Source organism: Oncorhynchus kisutch, unplaced genomic scaffold, assembly GCF_002021735.2.
Source record: "Oncorhynchus kisutch isolate 150728-3 unplaced genomic scaffold, Okis_V2 scaffold3444, whole genome shotgun sequence".
NCBI lineage: Eukaryota > Metazoa > Chordata > Actinopteri > Salmoniformes > Salmonidae > Oncorhynchus > Oncorhynchus kisutch.
Genome location: NW_022265389.1, coordinates 127,838 through 144,408, shown reverse-complemented (window position 1 = coordinate 144,408; position 16,571 = coordinate 127,838). Strand labels below are relative to the sequence as shown.

General features: G+C 48.1%; 1 protein-coding gene across 1 annotated transcript in view; it reads right to left on the bottom strand.

Annotated features, from left to right (window-relative positions):
* The window catches only part of LOC109885467 (transcription initiation factor TFIID subunit 2), a 40,929-nt gene that overhangs the window by 15,294 nt on the left and 9,064 nt on the right, over positions 1–16,571 (bottom strand). Inside the window, exons 9-20 of the mRNA XM_031820511.1 lie at positions 15,763–15,862; positions 14,283–14,368; positions 12,837–12,972; positions 12,255–12,409; positions 10,860–10,974; positions 10,560–10,669; positions 9,332–9,397; positions 6,203–6,304; positions 5,190–5,340; positions 2,661–2,801; positions 2,312–2,422; positions 1,917–2,110 (exon numbers count right to left, since the gene is read on the bottom strand). Coding sequence (XP_031676371.1) covers positions 1,917–2,110; positions 2,312–2,422; positions 2,661–2,801; positions 5,190–5,340; positions 6,203–6,304; positions 9,332–9,397; positions 10,560–10,669; positions 10,860–10,974; positions 12,255–12,409; positions 12,837–12,972; positions 14,283–14,368; positions 15,763–15,862 — 1,467 coding nt within the window. The remainder of the gene's footprint in view (positions 1–1,916; positions 2,111–2,311; positions 2,423–2,660; positions 2,802–5,189; positions 5,341–6,202; positions 6,305–9,331; positions 9,398–10,559; positions 10,670–10,859; positions 10,975–12,254; positions 12,410–12,836; positions 12,973–14,282; positions 14,369–15,762; positions 15,863–16,571) is intronic.

Genomic DNA, 16,571 nt, shown 5'->3' with positions numbered 1-16,571 from the left:
GAGAGAGAGGGATGGAGGAGAGAGAGAGAGGGATGGAGGAGAGAGAGAGAGAGGAGAGAGAGAGGGAGAGAGAGAGAGGGATGGAGGAGAGATAGAGAGAGAGTGATGGAGGAGAGATAGAGAGAGAGTGATGGAGGAGAGATAGAGAGAGAGTGATGGAGGAGAGATAGAGAGAGAGTGATGGAGGAGAGATAGAGAGAGAGTGATGGAGGAGAGATAGAGAGAGAGTGATGGAGGAGAGATAGAGAGAGAGTGATGGAGGAGAGATAGAGAGAGAGTGATGGAGGAGAGATAGAGAGAGAGTGATGGAGGAGAGATAGAGAGAGAGTGATGGAGGAGAGATAGAGAGAGAGTGATGGAGGAGAGATAGAGAGAGAGTGATGGAGGAGAGATAGAGAGAGAGTGATGGAGGAGAGATAGAGAGAGAGTGATGGAGGAGAGATAGAGAGAGAGTGATGGAGGAGAGATAGAGAGAGAGTGATGGAGGAGAGATAGAGAGAGAGTGATGGAGGAGAGATAGAGAGAGAGTGATGGAGGAGAGATAGAGAGAGAGTGATGGAGGAGAGATAGAGAGAGAGTGATGGAGGAGAGATTGGGATGGAGGAGAGATTGGGATGGAGGAGAGAGAGAGGGATGGAGGAGAGAGAGAGAGATGGAGGAGAGAGAGAGAGGTCACTCATCTATAAGCCTAAATCGAAGTCCCTGATTTCTAACGCACCAATACCCTTTAGGGGTAAAAGATGTGGAGTTCTACAACTGGAAATCCAAGTAGCAGATTGTGCCTTTGAGGCATTTTGATTGATAAGATCATGCAGGTGGGAAGGTTTCCCCTGGCACTCAACTAGCTTCCTGTACGGGACGTGTTTGGCAATATTTGGGGAGAGGGTACAAGGGCCAAAAAGCTTCCACACCAGCTAGCTCTACAATGACTCTTTGGGTCAACCACTATTTGGTCAATCTTTGATCGATCAACACAATGTAAAGCGGCCAATCAAAACAGACACCAAGCACCACCATTTACCACCAGCACAACCATTTTACGACCACCATTTACCACCACCACTAAACACCACCATTTACCACCACTAAACACCATCCACATTTACCACCCATATTTACCACCCACATTTACTTACCACCACCATTTATTTACCACCCACATTTACAGCCACCACCATTTACCACCCACATTTACCACCACCACCATTTACTACCCACATTTACCACCACCAACCACCCAAATTTACCCCCACCACCACCACCAACCAGCACCCACATTTACCAGCACTACCATTTACCAGCACTACCACCATTTACCACCACCACCATTTACCAGCACCACCATTTACCATGCACTATTACTCCACTTCATCCTAACTTCTGTTCTACCGGACAGTTATGGTGTTGTGGTAGCTGGGCAGTAGTGATGATCTCCTCCAGGATGTTTAGTTTATATAGTATAATGGGTATCTAGAGTAGTGATTATCTCTACCTGACAGTGATGGTGTTGCGGTAGCTGGGCAGTAGTGATGATCTCCTCCAGGATGTTTAGTTTATATAGTATAATGTATAGTGGGTATCTAGAGTAGTGATTATCTCTACCGGACAGTGATGGTGTTGCGGTAACTGGGCAGTAGTGATGATCTCCTGCAGGATGTTTAGTTTATATAGTATAATGTATAGTGGGTATCTAGAGTAGTGATTATCTCTACCTGACAGTGATGGTGTTGCGGTAGCTGGGCAGTAGTGATGATCTCCTGCAGGATGTTTAGTTTATATAGTATAATGTATAGTGGGTATCTAGAGTAGTGATTATCTCTACCTGACAGTGATGGTGTTGCGGTAACTGGGCAGTAGTGATGATCTCCTCCAGGATGTTTAGTTTATATAGTATCTATAGTAGTGATTATCTCTACCTGACAGTGATGGTGTTGCGGTAGCTGGGCAGTAGTTTCTCCATGTTAAGAGACCGTGTGATCTCCTCCAGGATGAGACGTACATCTCCGTTGAGGTTGTCCACGGTGCGCACCTCGTTACTGATGCTGATGGCCGGGGTCAGGGAGTTGGTGAGGGCATCAATCAGCTCGGCACGGTAGTAGTTGTCGGAGAACTAGGAGAAAGAGAAGGACAACAACATTAAAGGCATTAGTGCCTGGTCAGTGTGGCCCAGTGGTCAGCACAACCAACTCCAGAACACCATACAGGATTACCAACGATGGCGACCCCTGGTCCAACACTCTCTGAACGGTTCATCTCCTTCACCCTGTCCCCTTCTATTCATTGGTCACAACAAAACAAACCCCCATCTTACCTTGTTCTTCCTGTTGTCGTTGTACTTGATGAGGTCCAGGATGAAGTTGAGGACGTCTTTGGGACAGAGGTTCTGGATGTCTCTGAGCTGAGCCATGGCTACAGGCATGGTCTAGGTACAGATCAAACACAGCTCATTACAGACGGCAAAAATACTGGACCACAGTATTACAGATTTCTTGCAATTTCCAAGGAAACTAATTCAGATTTTTGTTTCCTAAAGGTTTAGGTTCTGTTACGAAGTAAAAACCTCTACAGTGTGTAACTGGTATCCCATGACTGATCAGATATTTAACAGACAGACTTCGTCTCGTGATCTACGTTAAGGTGACGTGTGACAGTTTAAATACCTTCTGTAGGAAGTAGCTCTGGAAGCTGATGAAGGTGTTGGTCTTGACGATGTTTGGACAGCTCTTACAGCAGAACATTCTGGTGAACAGAGACTTCATGGCTGGAGGACCGGTCCAGGTGCTCATCATGGAGTTGGCGATCTATGAATGTTAAAAACAGGAAATATGTGATACAGCTTCCTCTTCCTGTTCTATCTGAGCTGATGTGTGACAGCTAGCTATCCTCCACCTGTTCTATCTGAGCTGATGTGTGACAGCTAGCTATCCTCCACCTGTTCTATCTGAGCCGATGTGTGACAGCTAGCTATCCTCTTCCTGTTCTATCTGAGCTGATGTGTGACAGCTAGCTATCCTCCACCTGTTCTATCTGAGCTGATGTGTGACAGCTAGCTATCCTCCACCTGTTCTATCTGAGCCGATGTGTGACAGCTAGCTATCCTCTTCCTGTTCTATCTGAGCTGATGTGTGACAGCTAGCTATCCTCTTCCTGTTCTATCTGAGCTGATGTGTGACAGCTAGCTATCCTCCACCTGTTCTATCTGAGCCGATGTGTGACAGCTAGCTATCCTCTTCCTGTTCTATCTGAGCTGATGTGTGACAGCTAGCTATCCTCTTCCTGTTCTATCTGAGCTGATGTGTGACAGCTAGCTATCCTCTTCCTGTTCTATCTGAGCTGATGTGTGACAGCTAGCTATCCTCTTCCTGTTCTATCTGAGCTGATGTGTGACAGCTAGCTATCCTCTTCCTGTTCTATCTGAGCTGATGTGTGACAGCTAGCTATCCTCTTCCTGTTCTATCTGAGCTGATGTGTGACAGCTAGCTATCCTCCTCCTGTTCTATATGGGCTGATGTGTGACAGCTAGCTATCCTGGTGAACAGGGACGTCACAGAGCAGTGGAGTTCGCTATCTAGACACAGAAGATACTGAATAATAGACGTATTAGCTAGTAATCTAACTGGGATGACACATGACACTCTGAACAAGGTTTCCTGGACAAAACGTTGTGCTATTCATTTGAAAGTTAACTGCAAGGGGACAAGAGAGTAACTGAGATGAGATTTTCTAGTCTGGCTTCTAGCAGACTGGCTTCTAGCCTGTTACATGAGGAAGTGACAGAGCCGAGGGTCTCCCTGCTTTCTCTCAGCAGGATGTTAGAGAGAAGGACAGAGCCGAGGGTCTCCCTGCTCTCTCTCAGCAGGATATTAGATAGAAGGACAGAGCTGAGGGTCTCCCTGCTCTCTCTCAGCAGGATATTAGAGAGAAGGACAGATCTGAGGGTCTCCCTGCTCTCTCTCAGCAGGATATTAGAGAGAAGGACAGAGCCGAGGGTCTCCCTGCTCTCTCTCAGCAGGATATTAGAGAGAAGGACAGATCTGAGGGTCTCCCTGCTCTCTCTCAGCAGGATGTTAGAGAGAAGGACAGAGCCGAGGGTCTCCCTGCTCTCTCTCAGCAGGATATTAGATAGAAGGACAGAGCTGAGGGTCTCCCTGCTCTCTCTTAGCAAGATGTTAGAGAGAAGAACAGAGCCGAGGGTCTCCCTGCTCTCTCTCAGCAGGATATTAGAGAGAAGGACAGAGCTGAGGGTCTCCCTGCACTCTCTCAGCAAGATGTTAGAGAGAAGGACAGAGCAGCGGGTCTCTCAGCAGGATATTAGATAGAAGGACAGAGCCGAGGGTCTCCCTGCTCTCTCTCAGCAGGATGTTAGAGAGAAGGACAGAGCCGAGGGTCTCCCTGCTCTCTCTCAGCAGGATGTTAGAGAGAAGGACAGAGCCGAGGGTCTCCCTGCTCTCTCTCAGCAGGATATTAGAGAGAAGGACAGATCTGAGGGTCTCCCTGCTCTCTCTCAGCAGGATGTTAGAGAGAAGGACAGAGCCGAGGGTCTCCCTGCTCTCTCTCAGCAGGATATTAGAGAAGAACAGAGCTGAGGGTCTCCCTACAGGGCTGGGGCGAGCGGTCAGGATGTTGTCATTTTTCAGCAAGGTAAACACAAGGCCCTGGGGTGGACGGGTGTGTGTATATGTGAGTGTGTGTATCCAAGTGTGGGTGTGTGGACTCTGCTTGGACTTGCCCCGAAGCCTTTCCACTCATTCAACAAAGACAGCCCATCACCGGCTTGCCAAGGCTATCAGGGGTACCTGTTAACATCAACTAGCTAAATTCAATTCTGGAAGCCAATGAAACCATGAAATGAAATAACCATGGGACTCCATATCCATTTTTGATTTAAAGAAAATATGGATTCAGGTGAAAATATTATAAATGGAGAAATTAAATCTGATATGGGGGGGGGGGGGGGGGAGGTGACGGATAAAGCAAAAACAATCCACAGGATAACGTTCTACAGGGGTTGTCGAATTGGGTTTTAAAAGAAGAACGAAGACTAGGAAGGTGGGTGGCCTACTGCCACAGCAGTCCCCTTGGCTTAGAATAAAATAATGATGTGCTCAACTCTGGATTCACCACATTAAAACCCCACCGTGGATAATGGAGGGATAAAGATGGATGGATGGGTGAAGCGGACCTCTTACCTTGGCGAGGCAGAAGCAGGCGCCCTGGCGGACCTTGTAGAAACACTGGTCCTGTTCTAGGATGTCAGTGAGGGCCAGACGGGAGGCCGGCGTGGGGAACTTCTCCAGGGCTAAAATAGACTCCTCCTGGGCCACGACGTCACGCTCGTACCTGAGGAAGATACTTCTGAACCATGAAGAATACTTCCAGGACAAACAAACACACCTTGTTTCGTTCGCATTGAACTCCATGTTGAAATGTCAGATCTATAGCTTGCTATCACAGCGCTGTGGCGTGATCTGTAGTCGCGGCACTGTGGCGTGATCTGTAGTCGCGGCCCTGTGGCGTGATCTGTAGTCGCGGCGCTGTGGCTTGATCTGTAGTCGCGGCGCTGTGGCGTGATCGGTAGTCGATCTGTAGTCGCGGCGCTGTGGCGTGATCTGCAGTCGCGGCTCTGTGGCGTGATCTGCAGTCACGGCTCTGTGGCGTGATCTGCAGTCGCGGCTCTGTGGCGTGATCTGCAGTCGCGGCTCTGCGGCGTGATCTGCAGTCGCGGCTCTGCGGCGTGATCTGCAGTCGCGGCTCTGCGGCGTGATCTGCAGTCGCGGCTCTGCGGCGTGATCTGCAGTCGCGGCTCTGCGGCGCGATCTGCAGTCGCGTCTCTGCGGCGCGATCTGCAGTCGCGTCTCTGCGGCGCGATCTGCAGTCGCGTCTCTGTGGCGTGATCTGCAGTCGCGGCTCTGTGGCGTGATCTGTAGTCGCGGCTCTGTGGCGTGATCTGTAGTCGCGGCTCTGTGGCGTGATCTGTAGTCGCGGCTCTGTGGCGTGATCTGTAGTCGCGTCTCTGTGGCGTGATCTGTAGTCGCGGCTCTGTGGCGTGATCTGTAGTCGCGTCTCTGTGGCGTGATCTGTAGTCATCTTTGTCATGTTTGTAAATAAGGATAGTCTTTTTTAACTTGTGCTCAAGAATACATGAAGAAACAAATCCATGCAACGGCCAGTTCCTAAAAGTAAAAGGTGAAGAGTCCTGTACCTGAGCTGGTACTGCCACATGAAGTCTGCCTGCTCAAACTCCACCTTACGCAGGATGGACATGTCCGGATCGATCCGGATCCACAGCAAGGGAGAATCCGCACTGCGTGAGAAACAGAGTTAAGTTTTAGGTTCTTTATGGAACGGAACACTTGTCTGTTAAGGAGGGTGGCTTGTCTGAATTCAACTGATTTGACAAAAACTTTTAACTGAAGTATTTTCATTATTTTAATGGCGAGATCCTTTATTCCCTCTGAGGGTAGGACGTAAACTACTGAGGGTAGGACGTAAACTACTGAGGGTAGGACGTAAACTACTGAGGGTAGGACGTAAACTACTGAGGGTAGGACGTAAACTACCGAGGGTAGGACGTAAACTACCGAGGGTAGGACGTAAACTACCGAGGGTAGGACGTAAACTACCGAGGGTAGGACGTAAACTACCGAGGGTAGGACGTAAACTACCGAGGCTAGGACGTAAACTACTGAGGCTAGGACGTAAACTACTGAGGCTAGGACGTAAACTACTGAGGCTAGGACGTAAACTACTGAGGGTAGGACGTAACTACTGAGGGTAGGACGTAAACTACTGAGGGTAGGACGTAAACTACTGAGGGTAGGACGTAAACTACTGAGGGTAGGACGTAAACTACTGAGGGTAGGACGTAAACTACTGAGGGTAGGACGTAAACTACTGAGGGTAGGACGTAAACTACTGAGGGTAGGACGTAAACTACTGAGGGTAGGACGTAAACTACTGAGGGTAGGACGTAAACTACTGAGGGTAGGACGTAAACTACTGAGGGTAGGACGTAAACTACTGAGGGTAGGACGTAAACTACTGAGGCTAGGACGTAAACTACTGAGGGTCGGACGTAAACTACTGAGGGTCGGACGTAAACTACTGAGGGTAGGACGTAAACTACTGAGGCTAGGACGTAAACTACTGAGGCTAGGACGTAAACTACTGAGGCTAGGACGTAAACTACTGAGGCTAGGACGTAAACTACTGAGGGTAGGACGTAAACTACTGAGGGTAGGACGTAAACTACTGAGGGTAGGACGTAAACTACTGAGGGTAGGACGTAAACTACTGAGGGTAGGACGTAAACTACTGAGGGTAGGACGTAAACTACTGAGGGTAGGACGTAAACTACTGAGGGTAGGACGTAAACTACTGAGGGTAGGACGTAAACTACTGAGGCTAGGACGTAAACTACTGAGGCTAGGACGTAAACTACTGAGGCTAGGACGTAAACTACTGAGGCTAGGCCGTAAACTACTGAGGCTAGGCCGTAAACTACTGAGGCTAGGCCGTAAACTACTGAGGCTAGGCCGTAAACTACTGAGGCTAGGCCGTAAACTACTGAGGCTAGGACGTAAACTACTGAGGCTAGGACGTAAACTACTGAGGCTAGGACGTAAACTACTGAGGCTAGGCCGTAAACTACTGAGGCTAGGCCGTAAACTACTGAGGCTAGGACGTAAACTACTGAGGCTAGGCCGTAAACTACTGAGGCTAGGCCGTAAACTACTGAGGCTAGGCCGTAAACTACTGAGGCTAGGACGTAAACTACTGAGGCTAGGACGTAAACTACTGAGGCTAGGACGTAAACTACTGAGGCTAGGACGTAAACTACTGAGGCTAGGACGTAAACTACTGAGGCTAGGACGTAAACTACTGAGGCTAGGACGTAAACTACTGAGGCTAGGACTAAACTACTGAGGCTAGGACGTAAACTACTGAGGCTAGGACTAAACTACTGAGGCTAGGACGTAAACTACTGAGGCTAGGACGTAAACTACTGAGGGTAGGCCGTAAACTACTGAGGCTAGGACGTAAACTACTGAGGCTAGGACGTAAACTACTGAGGCTAGGCCGTAAACTACTGAGGCTAGGACGTAAACTACTGAGGCTAGGACTAAACTACTGAGGCTAGGACTAAACTACTGAGGCTAGGACTAAACTACTGAGGGTAGGACGTAAACTACTGAGGGTAGGACGTAAACTACTGAGGGTAGGACGTAAACTACTGAGGGTAGGACGTAAACTACTGAGGGTAGGACGTAAACTACTGAGGGTAGGACGTAAACTACTGAGGGTAGGATGGACCAAATCTAAACCAAACAGAAGAGATTGACTGAAGCCAACACCTGCCGCTATTTAAACAGTGGAGAGAAAAGCAGGCAGACGACACCACACCAGAGGGGTTGTTGGAGGCCTGCCTGGCTGGAGTGATGTTAAAGATGCCAAAGACTTGGCAGGAGGGTTGTAAGACAGCTGTATCTGCCTGCTGGGTTGTTGTTTAGGTTCTCAATGCTTGGTAACAGCCATAGCTGCTCTCCAGAGCCCTGTAGTATCAGTGCTGCTCTCCCTAGTCCTGTAGTATCAGTGCCGCTCTCCCTAGTCCTGTAGTATCAGTGCAAGAATGGGAGCAGTATAAAACAGTATACAGTCTTACTCCATAGCAGACAGGTGAGAGAGAGGGAGCAGTATACAGTCTTACTCCATAGCAGACAGGTGAGAGAGAGGGAGCAGTATACAGTCTTACTCCATAGCAGACAGGTGAGAGAGAGGGAGCAGTATACAGTCTTACTCCATAGCAGACAGGTGAGAGAGAGGGAGCAGTATACAGTCTTACTCCATAGCGGACAGGTGAGAGAGAGGGAGCAGTATACAGTCTTACTCCATAGCAGACAGGTGAGAGAGAGGGAGCAGTATACAGTCTTACTCCATAGCAGACAGGTGAGTGAGTGAGCAGTATACAGTCTTACTCCATAGCAGACAGGTGAGAGAGAGGGAGCAGTATACAGTCTTACTCCATAGCAGACAGGTGAGAGAGAGGGAGCAGTATACAGTCTTACTCCATAGCGGACAGGTGAGAGAGAGGGAGCAGTATACAGTCTTACTCCATAGCAGACAGGTGAGAGAGAGGGAGCAGTATACAGTCTTACTCCATAGCAGACAGGTGAGAGAGAGGGAGCAGTATACAGTCTTACTCCATAGCAGACAGGTGAGAGAGAGGGAGCAGTATACAGTCTTACTCCATAGCAGACAGGTGAGTGAGTGAGCAGTATACAGTCTTACTCCATAGCAGACAGGTGAGTGAGTGAGCAGTATACAGTCTTACTCCATAGCAGACAGGTCCATGTCAACCTCCTCTCCGTTCATCAAAGGAATCTTCTTCTTCTTGTTTCTGGAAGAAAATACAAACTCTTAAGAGGCGGAGATAAACTGAGGGACACTTGGTCCTCCAAACTACAGCTAAGATGACATTGCATTAGGCTTGATCCTCCAAACTACAGCTAAGACAGCATTGCATTAGGCTTGATCCTCCAAACTACAGCTAAGACAGCATTACATTAGGCTTGCTCCTCCAAACTACAGCTAAGACAGCATTACATTAGGCTTGGTCCTCCAAACTACAGCTAAGACAGCATTACATTAGGCTTGATCCTCTAAACTACAGCTAAGACAGCATTACATTAGGCTTGGTCCTCCAAACTACAGCTAAGACAGCATTACATTAGGCTTGATCCTCCAAACTACAGCTAAGACAGCATTACATTAGGCTTGGTCCTCCAAACTACAGCTAAGACAGCATTACATTAGGCTTGATCCTCCAAACTACAGCTAAGACGGCATTGCATTAGGCTTGGTCCTCCAAACTACAGCTAAGACAGCATTACATTAGGCTTGGTCCTCCAAACTACAGCTAAGACAGCATTACATTAGGCTTGATCCTCTAAACTACAGCTAAGACAGCATTACATTAGGCTTGGTCCTCCAAACTACAGCTAAGACGGCATTGCATTAGGCTTGGTCCTCCAAACTACAGCTAAGACGGCATTGCATTAGGCTTGATCCTCTAAACTACAGCTAAGACAGCATTACATTAGGCTTGGTCCTCCAAACTACAGCTAAGACAGCATTACATTAGGCTTGATCCTCTAAACTACAGCTAAGACAGCATTACATTAGGCTTGGTCCTCCAAACTACAGCTAAGACAGCATTACATTAGGCTTGATCCTCCAAACTACAGCTAAGACAGCATTACATTAGGCTTGATCCTCTAAACTACAGCTAAGACAGCATTACATTAGGCTTGATCCTCTAAACTACAGCTAAGACAGCATTACATTAGGCTTGATCCTCTAAACTACAGCTAAGACAGCATTACATTAGGCTTGGTCCTCCAAACTACAGCTAAGACGGCATTGCATTAGGCTTGGTCCTCCAAACTACAGCTAAGACGGCATTGCATTAGGCTTGATCCTCCAAACTACAGCTAAGACGGCATTACATTAGGCTTATTGAAATGTGTTAGTAATAACAGATACAAGATGCTTGAGTTTACCGTCTGCTCTTGGAGTGGCAGGGGATGTCGTGCTTCAGGCTGTTCTCTTCGATCTGCAGCGTGTGGTTGAAGGACCCATCCAGCTCCTGGACTGTCACCTTGATGGGTCCCTACAGAACAAAGACAGTGATTCACCTTACTACTAAATCTCAGACGTGGGTCAAACACAAAATGTCAAATACTTGCGGTAGTTTGATTTAGCTTTGCTGGTACAATGGGACCAATCGAATAGTCCCAAAAGTGCTAACTAAGGCCCATTCCGCACACCAGTAAAGTTAACTCAGTTCAAAGAGGACCGACCACATATTTCTGTGTTCCAGAGGAGGTGTAGTCCTGCCGAATCTCCAGTTCTAGAACGTTCCGTTTCCTGTTGAAGGCAAAACTGCCAAAGAACTTCACCACCGCACTCTGGTCTCTGTGGGCTTGAATTAAGGCTAATATCTAAACTGAAACGATTACAGCACTGATCCCAATCAGGGGTACAATGGTAGTTCAACGTCATAACTAGAGCGATCGGGCGTGAATCATTAAATTACTGCAGTGTAATAACCACAGGAATGGTTGCTATGGTATATTTCCAGTTGTATAGTGGATATTATAATCATTCAAAGTCTTGATATTGCATATAGACTATAAACAGACAAGACCTTTCTGCTGACTGGTGATATCTACAATACATTTCCTTGTCAGTTGACAACTCTGGACATTGCAGTAAACTTATAAGATAAATGCAAAACACATATATTTGGTCCTTCTGTTGAAGGGTTCAATTATTACACTGCTTAAAGAGGCTCTATAAACAGGCCAATCACCAGTCAGTTCTTAGTGTTCTAACCAGGCCAGTCAGTTCTTAGGGTTCTAACCAGGCCAGTCAGTTCTTAGTGTTCTAACCAGGCCAGTCAGTTCTTAGGGTTCTAACCAGGTCAGTCAGTTCTTAGGGTTCTAACCAGGTCAGTCAGTTCTTAGGGTTCTAACCAGGCCAGTTAGTTCTTAGGGTTCTAACCAGGCCAGTCAGTTCTTAGTGTTCTAACCAGGCCAGTCAGTTCTTAGTGTTCTAACCAGGCCAGTCGGTTCTTAGTGTTCTAACCAGGCCAGTCGGTTCTTAGTGTTCTAACCAGGCCAGTCAGTTCTTAGTGTTCTAACCAGGCCAGTCAGTTCTTAGTGTTCTAACCAGGCCAGTCAGTTCTTAGTGTTCTAACCAGGCCAGTCAGTTCTTAGTGTTCTAACCAGGCCAGTCAGTTCTTAGTATTCTAACCAGGCCAGTCAGTTCTTAGTATTCTAACCAGGCCAGTCAGTTCTTAGTGTTCTAACCAGGCCAGTCAGTTCTTAGTGTTCTAACCAGGCCAGTCGGTCCTTAGGGTTCTAACCAGGCCCGCCGGTCCTTAGTATTCTAACCAGGCCCGCCGGTCCTTAGTATTCTAACCAGGCCAGTCTCTCCAGTGTTCTGCTAAGCAGGCTGAGGGAGCTGAAAGGATAGACCCACTGCATGATGAGGGGTCCTATGTCCTAACCATTAATCTGCTATTACAGTGTTATAATCACGTTACCTCTCCCTCCAGTGTTCTGATTGACAGGTTAAAGGATACACCCACTGCATGATGAGGGGTCCTATGTCCTAACCATTAATCTGCTATTACAGTGTTATAGTCACGTTACCTCTCCCTCCAGTGTTCTGATTGACAGGTTAAAGGATACACCCACTGCTTGATGAGGGGTCCTATGTCCTTCCCCGACACGTTGGAGATGGACTTGAGGAAGCTGTGGGTGGATACCAGCATCTGACTCCACATGTGTGACTGGTACTTCTGCGAGGACGCTGTACTGGCCAGGCTTAGTAACTTGTTGAACACCTAGCAGATAGGAAACAGAATAATCTAGTTCATGTATCTGACTCCACATGTGTCTGGTACTTCTGCGAGGACACTGTACTGGTCAGACTCAGGAGCTGAACAGAGGAAGAGTCAATGTAGTGCTGGGATCTGATGGAGTGCTGGGATCTGATGGAGTGCTGGGATATTTATGGAGTGCTGGGATCTGATGGAGTGCTGGGATCAGATGATTTGAGGATTGAAAATGCTTTCCTCCATGAAAGTAGTAGTTGAACTGGAATGACCCAGACTCTGCATTGTAGTGGAGTATTAATAAACTCCAGTGTTGAATCCCTGTAGGTATTAGTGTTTAAACAACTAGACTTCACGTGTGGCCAGATGTTTACCAGAACCAGCCTGCATACTAGATGATGGATGGATTATTAAATTGATTATAAAAATCACTCACCTGCAGCATGAACTCCATGCTGATCCTGTTCTCAATGAGCCTCATGACCAGGTGGGCTTTACACTGGAACATCTTATAGTACTTCCAGGACAGGGTGTGAGGGTGCTTGATGGAGAAGTGGAGGTGAGGGGTAGGGCTAAGAGAGGGAGAGAGAGAGAGAGAGAGAGAGAGAGAGAGAGACGAGAGGGAGGGAGGGGGGAGAGAGTGAGGGATGAGGAGAAAGAGATGAGTGGGGGGAGAGGGAGAGTAGGGAGAAAGAGAGGAGAGAGAGGAGGGAGAGAGAGAGGAGAGAGGGAGGGAGGGGGAGAGAGTGAGGGATGAGGAGAAAGAGAGATGAGAGAGGGGAGAGAGGGAGAGGAGGGAGAAAGAGAGGAGAGAGAGAGAGAGGAGAGAGTGAGGGATGAGGAGAAAGAGAGATGAGAAGGGGGGAGGGAGGGAGGGAGAAAGAGAGAGATGAGAGGGAGAGAGTGAGGGACGAGGAGAGAGATGAGAGGGGGGGGGAGAAAGAGAGAGAGGAAGATTAAAATCAGAAAAGAAAACCTACTTCTCAACAACAACTCATTCCATCTTCCCTCCGTCTCCTCAGCTTGTACACTGTAGCAACTTTAAGATAAACTACAACGTGAAGTTACTAGCCAAGTCATTGACAGGAGGTACACAGACAGGCGTACGTGTTGGCATAACGTGTCGATAGCTCTCCAAGCCCACTCAAGGAGCGAGAGAAAGAGGTCTGATTTATGACAAACACTTGAGATGGTGCCAGCGGGTTTATTGGGCTGGAATGAATAAACTCCACTCTTCACTTGTTGTTTTACTCTCCGGCAGCGTTGGGAGTTGGAAATCTTTACATCGGCATATGCGTTTTTAATTAAAAACTAGAACACCACTTCTCTGTGAGAGATACAGGTTTGTAGACCAACACCCTCAACAGCAGTAGCAACAGGAATATCTAACCTGTCATTTACTTGCTACTAGGTGGTTTTCGACTGGTAGAACAGACAACACATTCATCAGCCTCATTGGAGCCACATATCAAAGTGTGTTGACACTGAAAGTAAGAGGTGATTTAAGCAATAAGGCACGAGGGGGTGTGGTATACGGCCAATATACCACGGCTAAGGGCTGCTCTTGACCACAACGCATGGCGGAGAGCCTGGACACAGCCGTGGTATATTGGCCATATACCACAAACCACCAAGGTGCCTTATTGCTGTTATAAACTGGACAGCAACGTAATTAGAGCAGCAAAAATACATGTTTTATCAAACCTGTGGGATACGGGTCAGCCAATCAGCATTCAGGGGTCGAACCACCCCGTTTAAAACAGATTCATCACCCTCATTGGAGCCACATATCAAAGTGTGTTGACACGGAAAGTAGGTGGTTCTCATGCAATACATCAGCCATGTTAAATGACCATTAGAACTAACAGGGAGCTGCTCTCACTTGTCCTTGTCTTTGCCTCCACCGAAGGTCGGGTGTAAGAGAACTCCTCCCATCTTCAGCTCGTACTCCACCATCTTGTCCAGTTCCTGAGAGAAAAATCACACTTTATATAGTCATGTGTTTATTTGGCAGTGGGACCAGCATAACCAATATATTTTTATTTAACGAGGCAAGTCAGTTAAGAACAAATTCTTATTTACAATGACGGCCTGGTTCTACCCCCTACCTCTTTGACCCAGTGGAGGTACTGGTTCTACCCCCTACCTCTTTGACCCAGTGGAGGTACTGGTTCCACCCCCTACCTCTTTGACCCAGTGGAGGTACTGGTTCTACCCCCTACCTCTTTGACCCAGTGGAGGTACTGGTTCTACCCCCTACCTCTTTGACCCAGTGGAGGTACTGGTTCTACCCCCTACCTCTTTGACCCAGTGGAGGTACTGGTTCTACACCCTACTTCTTTGATCCAATGGCGGTACTGGTTCCACCCCCTACTTCTTTGATCCAATGGCGGTACTGGTTCCACCCCCTACCTCTTTGATCCAGTGGAGGTACTGGTTCCACCCCCTACCTCTTTGATCCAGTGGAGGTACTGGTTCCACCCCCCACCTCTTTGATCCAGTGGAGGTACTGGTTCCACCCCCTACCTCTTTGACCCAGTGGAGGTACTGGTTCCACCCCCTACCTCTTTGATACAATGGCGGTACTGGTTCTACCCCCTACCTCTTTGATCCAATGGAGGTACTGGTTCTACCCCCTACCTCTTTGATCCAGTGGAGGTACTGGTTCCACCCCCTACCTCTTTGACCCAGTGGAGGTACTGGTTCCACCCCCTACCTCTTTGATCCAATGGCGGTACTGGTTCCACCCCCTACCATTTTGATCCAATGGCGGTACTGGTTCCACCCCCTACCATTTTGATCCAATGGCGGTACTGGTTCCACCCCCTACCTCTTTGACCCAGTGGCGGTACTGGTTCCACCCCCTACCTCTTTGACCCAGTGGAGGTACTGGTTCCACCCCCTACCTCTTTGATCCAGTGGAGGTACTGGTTCCACCCCCTACCTCTTTGATCCAATGGCGGTACTGGTTCCACTCCCTACCTCTTTGACCCAGTGGAGGTACTGGTTCCACCCCCTACCTCTTTGACCCAATGGCGGTACTGGTTCCACCCCCTACCTCTTTGACCCAGTGGCGGTACTGGTTCCACCCCCTACCTCTTTGACCCAGTGGCGGTACTGGTTCCACCCCCTACCTCTTTGACCCAGTGGAGGTACTGGTTCCACCCCCTACCTCTTTGATCCAGTGGAGGTACTGGTTCCACCCCCTACCTCTTTGACCCAGTGGAGGTACTGGTTCCACTCCCTACCTCTTTGACCCAGTGGAGGTACTGGTTCCACCCCCTACCTCTTTGACCCAATGGCGGTACTGGTTCCACCCCCTACCTCTTTGACCCAATGGCGGTACTGGTTCCACCCCCTACCTCTTTGATCCAATGGCGGTACTGGTTCACGCCAAAGGTCTTCTTCAGGTACAGACCATAGATGTAGCCAGAGATCCCCTTCAGCACCCACTCATCAGCCCTACAGAACACAGACCAGACAGCAGGTAAGGCGATCGGGCCAGACGACACACAATGACTTCATTTTAACCCGTTTGGCAGACATTTACTAACTTACCCACACACACACACACACTATACTTTATTCAACCATGGTGGTTTTTACCTCAGACTAATTTAATGAATACTGGCCGTAGCTTCATGTAATGAGATGAAATCATGTGAACATCTGTAACACACAGAAAGTGCTAAACCTCTCTTTACAAGCTGGATACGAGCTGTTTCAGAAAACAAGCTGACTTCAATTACAGGCTTGAAAAGAAATGAAACCACAAGATGAATTGCAAGCAGGTGACGGGTCTTTCGTATCAAAAAGAGAAAGGCCTGTTCGACTTCCCCGAGGTGTTACACAACTGGGGCTTTTTCTACAAGAAAAATGAAATAAGACTAAGTGGAGCTTCCACATCTGACTTAGTTTTAAACACTTAATGAGACAGGGGGTCCATTGTTTGCAGTGATCCTTTGAAGACGTCGTGAAACCTCAGCCTCCCCAACTGACAGCAGCAGCACTTTTGCCAAGAGCCCCCCCCCCCCCCCCCCCAGCTGTAGACACGTTGCCAAACACATACACAGATTCATCATACTGAGACACTCTCAGCTATGCCAAAGCTTTGCTCAATGTATGCCTGGTACTGAATACGATGATGAAATATCATTTCAATAATCTCTCT